General features: G+C 40.5%; 1 protein-coding gene across 1 annotated transcript in view; it reads right to left on the reverse strand.

The window, feature by feature from the left end:
* The window catches only part of SLC35F2 (solute carrier family 35 member F2), a 71,756-nt gene extending 68,754 nt beyond the window's left edge, over positions 1-3,002 (reverse strand). Inside the window, exon 1 of the mRNA XM_044666293.1 lies at positions 2,899-3,002. Coding sequence (XP_044522228.1) covers positions 2,899-3,002 — 104 coding nt within the window. The remainder of the gene's footprint in view (positions 1-2,898) is intronic.
* Between the last annotated feature and the right edge of the window lie 3,268 nt (positions 3,003-6,270).

Consider the following 6,270-nt stretch of genomic DNA (forward strand, 5'->3'; position numbering starts at 1 on the left):
TAATTAGAGAAATGCAAATCAAAACAACTCTGAGGTATCACCTCACACCTAGCAGATTGGCTAAAATAAGAGAAGAGGAGAGCAATGAATGTTGGAGGGGATGTGGCAAAATTGGGACATTAATGCATTGCTGGTGGAGTTGTGAACTGATCCAACCATTCTGGCTGGCAATTTGGAACTATGCTAATAGGGCTATAAAAGAATGCCTGTCCTTTGATCCAGCCATACCATTGTTGGGTTTGTACCCCAAAGAGATCATTGATAAACAGACTTGTACAAAAATATTTATAGCCAAGCTTTTTGTGGTGGCAAAAAACTGGAAAAGGAGGGTATGCCCTTCAATTGGGGAATGGCTGAACATATTGTGGTATATGCTGGTGATGGAATACTATTGTGCTCAAAGGAATAATAAACTGGAGGAATTCCATGTGAACTGGAATGACCTCCAGGAATTGATGCAGAATGAAAGGAGCAGAGCCAGAAGAACATGGTACACAGAGACCAATACACTGTGGTAAAATAGAATGGACTTCTGTACTAGCAGCAATGCAATGACCCAGGACAATTCTGAGAGATTTATGGTAAAGAACACTACCCACATTCAGAGGAAGAACTGCAGGAGTGGAAACACAGAAGAATAGCAACTGCTTGAACACATGGGTTGAGGTGGACATGATTGGGGATGTAGACTCAAAACTACCACTCCATTGCAACTGTCAACAATTTGGAAATAGATCTTGATCAATGACATATGTTAAAACCAGTGGAAATGTGCATCGGCTATGGGGGGGGGGGGCAAAAGAGGGGTTGTGTGTGAAGGGGAAAGTAAGAGCATGAATCATGTAACCATGTTAACTTTTCTAAAAAATAAAAATTATTAAATGAAAAAAATGGAATATATTTATTGAAAGAGAAAAATGTGGGAAACCTGTCTCACATTATAGACCTGAGACAATGTTCCCCAGATTTACAGAGAAAAAGATGTGTGGCCCTGCCTCAAATCATTGACCTGAGACAGAATGACCTCTGAGACAATGTTCAAAGACTTACAGACACTCTTAACTTATAGGAAAACACAATAGAATTGTTTTATACATTCAAGCCTTCCTTCAAATTAACATTTTAAAGAAATGGTCAAGAGCTGGAGAACAGTTTTTATCCAGAAAAAAAGGACAGGAGTATTAAATTGCAGTAGATGCAAAAAGGAGTTCAGAGGCGGATTAGTGGGAGAAACTGATGTTTTACAATGGATACAAAGAGGATCATTCCAGCCACAGAGCTTGACCAACTGGGAGAACGGGAGAAACTCCCAAGACAAAAGGGTTTTTAAGATTTGATCATTTGGTACTTCAGAGTTTACAGTTCAGTCTAAGACAAGGTCAGTCTGGAAAGGTCCCTCTCCTACCTCCCACCCCCAAGTTCCCAGACAAACTCCAAAGAAAGACTTAACCCAAAACACTTACAGGCAGTATAGCCTTTGTCCTACAAGGAGAAGCATGGGTGCAGCTAGGTAACTCAGTGGATTGAGTGAGAGGCCCAGAGATGGGAGGTCCTGGGTTCAAATCTGACCTCAGACACTTGCTAGCTGGACAAGTCACTTAACCCCCATAGCCTAGCCCTTACTCCTCTTCTGCCTTAGAACCAATACCCAGTACTAATTCTAAGATGGAAAGTAAGGGCTTTAAAAAAAAAAAAAAAAGCAGCAGCAGCATTGGGTGGGGTCAATCCTGCAGGGAGAAGGATGGGGTAGAGGGACAAGCTTTCTACTAGGGTTCTAGGGGTAGATATTAATAATTAATTACTTGCAAATAACAACTAATTTCTCACTCCACACCATATTATGCTAATCAATACAACATAACTTCCACAGAGGTTGCTTGTCCTTGAGCCTCTTTCAAATATCAGAAGCCACGGAAAAACGGCTTCTAAACTTAAGCCACCCTCTCATTCACGATGCCAAAAGGAGACACAAAAGAGAAGACAGGCGTCCTGTCCTAGCATGAGTCGATTTGGGGACCGCCCTTCCCTTCCTGCCCACGCACATGCAAAAGAAACTGGCGGATGCTTTCACTCCTGGTGAGCAGCAGGCAGCTAAAGGCCGATTTTTCCTAGAACTCGCCAATAGGGTATCAACTAGCACCCCTACCCGACATTCAAGGAAGCAAGCAGGTATTTAGTAGCATGTCAGAGGCAGACGTGGATTTGTCCTACCTGCCAACTTCACCTTAGCCCATCAGCACTCCAGCTTGACACAAGTTCATTCTCCTCTCTGCAGCCCCGGCCCCCAATCAGGAAAACCATGAGCAAGTATGTATTAAGCGCCCAGTCTAGTAGATTTCCCATTTGACAGGCTGTCTGCTGTAGTGGAAAGAAACCTAGAGTTCAGAGGACCGGAGGTTCAAGTCCTCTTACTTCCACGTCAGTATGTCAAAATTGCTTTATAGTCAAATTTTCCCCCCCACTGGAAATGAAGGAGGGATCGGTCTAAGAGCTTCTACAGGGCAGGTGTCATCCAGAATACATATATACACTTTTTAAGCTGTTCGTCTGTGTTCGAGAGGGAAATAGGGAGAAAAAGATAGAGACAAAGACAGAAAATGAGAGACAGAGACTTGGGGGGGTGTCCCCAAAGCGCCCCTCTCCCCACACACATACTTATTTCAAGAAGCCAGGTGACATGTAACACCCATTTAGGATTGGACCGCACAAAATAGTCTTCGGGTCCCTCAAAGCTCCAGCTTTTGCCTCCCCTACTTCCCTACCAGAAATTCAGCTCAGGTCTTAGCTTTGGAGCCACGTGGGGAACCCCTCTAAGTGGCGAACAGCTTGCTTGCCTATCCTCTTCGTCTCTCCCTGCCTCCTCTCCGAGCCGCGGCTCCTTCTGCTCTTTGTACTCACCAGGTGAAGAGTTTTTCTTTGATCCTGAGCAGGAGGTTCATGAAATTACTAAGAAGTCCCGGTGCTTCCGAGGAGCACGGAGCTTGTGCACTAGCCGCCTCCATGTGCAGGACCTGCGTCTGCCTCGCTCTAGTCTAGCACTCTCAGGGATCCCCACCAAAATGTTCTCGCTGTCCCCGGAAGGAAGGAGGCGGTGCTTGAGCCCCTGAATCAGACTTCTCTCCACCCGCGGAATCCTCCTCTTTCTGGCTCTCCTCTGCCTCTCTCCTTCTGCAGCCAATCATTAACAGTCGGGAGAGGAGATCCAGACAATCCAGTTGCAAATTTTAACACTGGGTGCTATGGAGTGCAAAGAACACAGAAGGCAGAGAGGGAGGGAAGCTTTCAGGGAGAGTCGGTTCTAAGAACTTATATGCATTTCATGTTTGCATGATCTACTTAATATCACTAAATGAGATATAAATTTTGTATTATTCTTCTCAGGTTGCTTCAGCAAATGACAGAAAAAAGAACCAGCTAAATATTCTTATAAAAAATCTGACCCCGTCCCCAGTACCTCCCAAACTCCTTCCTTCTGATTTTTTTTGCAGAAGGCAGCTTCCTCAGAAAATAACTAAATGGTCTTTGGTCCTGTGTTTATTTTCCTTACAAAATACTGTTGAAAGTTCGAAAGGAAAGGGAGAACATTTCTCTGTGTATGAGACTTGGTGTATTTCCTTCCTTCTTGGACCTGGTTTAACTAGCCCATTATTATTCAGAGTTGCTACAAGCTGTGACAGCATAAAAACAAAGTAAGTTTGCCAACTCTGCTGTTTGGCACCAATTCTGGGATGCCCTGTCCTGTGCCACTCCATTAGCTGACCCCATATGCAGAGGAGAAATTGAAAGCAGTATCAGACCTCTTGGAACTGGTTCCTCAAGCTTCTGGATCAACCCATTTCTTTCATGATATTATATCAAAGCACTGTGTACTCTGAGAAAGATGCATGACCTCTTGATGTTTCTCTAAAAGGAAAAGCAGTTGGGAGACAAAGAGCTGGCCTTTTTTCCCCCTTTCCTTTACTATTTCTTTCCCCACCTGGAATCACCCAAGTTGGGATGATGAATTCAAAGAAGTTTGCCAAGAATCAAAAGGGTTGGCAACTCCAGAAAGCCTTCCAGTAAGAAATTATATTTTAAAGATGCCTTGAAAATAAATAACCCTTATTGATACTGAAAAATACCTCCCCTTTCTATGGTAGAGTACAATTTGTGGAATGGGCTAGAAATGATCAATGTGTTAGGTTTGTTGTTGTTTTAGTGTGTTACAGAGGAACATTATTTTTGATAGAGGACTATTGAAAGTAATTGTAAAAAAAATTAAGCAGCAATTGTTCTTTTTTAAATCATCAAACTTTTTGAAAAAAGAAAATAACCTATCAATTCAATATCCCTCCAAAAACATGAAGTAGAATAAATAAATTATATTTACATGACTTTCTAATTTAAAGAAAGATGAAAATTATTCAGAAACTATTGGGTGTTTATATTAATATAAATGGAATCATTTCAATATTTAAAATTGAAAGTATTCTGGAAGTGAGGCTAGATGCCTCAGTGGATCAAGAGTCCCAACTAGAGGCAGGAAGTCCTGGGTTCAAACCTCCTTAGATACTTCTGTAAGTCACTTAACTGTCTAGCCCTTACCACTCTTTTGCCTTGGGCCAATACATAGTATTGATTCAAAGAAGAAAAAAAAAAGAAAGAAAGTATGCTGGGACTTGAAGGGAGCAAGCTTCATATTATTGAAAGTTATACTGAGGGGCAGTTAAGTGGAGAGAGAATCAGGCTTGGAGACTGCAGTTACTGGTTTCAAAATTTGCTTTAGACACTTCCTGGATTATAGAGAAAGAAGGAAGGAAGGAAGGAAGATTGATTGATTCAGACACTCTTTGTTCCCAGATCTGCTTGTCAGTCACTCAGTTTGTAGCTTTGCATTATCTGATATTTATCTCCCCAATAAATTACCAATAAAAGCTGGCCCCATCTTAAAGCCATTTGCTGATTGCCAGTGACCAATCTGTCAGCCTGTTGGTTCCTTGACTTACTTTTAACAAATTCCTTTTAATTGTCTTTGCCCTAAGTTTTGCCTCAGTAATCAGGGTAAAAGTCCTAACAATTTCCTTTTCAACAACTGTCAAACTACAGCCAGGAGCTCTGGGTGCTTTTCACCTATGTATTTTACTTTCACTTTTCACCCCACCCACTCTTCCTCACCATCTTCTACTCTTAAGGAAAATTAGTAAGAATGAAAAGAAAAAAATTTAAGAAAGCAACAAAATGAGCAAATAATATATTCTAATGGCACATATAGGCGTTGAGCATGTTCACATAATAGATTCTAGAAATTGGGTTTGGGATTTTATGTAAAAAATTGTATTGATAATTGTAAAGAAGAAAAAGATAGAAAATAATATGTGATAACTAAAATTCACTGAAGTTCTAGGTATATTATGGGTTCCTAATTTGATATTCTTATGGTTCTGTTGTTAATAAGACCAGAATCATAAGGTTTTAAGCTAGTTTTCACCACATGACCTATTTATTGGAAAAAGTGAATTTAGGAGAGTGTACTAAACAGTACTGAATCCTGGTACTGAGAATTTCTTAGGACTCTGCAAATGATTTGCAACCAGAGAAGCAAAACCATTGGAAAGAAACCTTTCCAGAGATGCCCAAAAAGAAGTCATATTCCAGAATAGCCAGGGAAAGATGTTTTCAGGGACCAGAAAACTACATGGAATATCTGGGATCAAAATGAAATGTGCTAGTTAACTGAATACTAAGAATGGGTTACCAGATTACAAGGAAGACTGATGTTATTTTATATTGATGATCATTATTGTATTACTTTAGTCTTTTAATTCATGGTATTTATGTTTACTGAATATTTTTATGACCTTGATATGTACATCTCTCCTCTAATCTGTAACAACATGCCTTTGTTTACATATAGAGCCTGTTTCACAAAATTTGTATCCTTCGGGGATACATAAGATTATGACTCTGGATATCTGTGTGTTCAACTTTATGACACTGATGGAAACATGGGATTATTATTTGTGATGAACCATGCACTTGTCTTTTGTTGTGAGTGTAAGTTCCCTAGTTCATAGCCATTAATGTTTTCTCAAATTGTTTTGGCACAAACAATAGTGATTAGGAAGATGCAATAGAATTTAAAGATGAGATATAAGATTGAATGTGGTGCTGACCCACATTATATTTTGTTTTTTTGTTCAGACATTTCCTTCTACATGGTTAGCACCCATTGTTCCCAGGCATGCTTGTCAATCAGTGCTGGGGGGGATTCATCATTCAGTTTGAAGCTTT

Source organism: Gracilinanus agilis, chromosome 3 (genome assembly GCF_016433145.1).
Source record: "Gracilinanus agilis isolate LMUSP501 chromosome 3, AgileGrace, whole genome shotgun sequence".
In the NCBI taxonomy this organism is placed as follows: Eukaryota; Metazoa; Chordata; class Mammalia; order Didelphimorphia; family Didelphidae; genus Gracilinanus; species Gracilinanus agilis.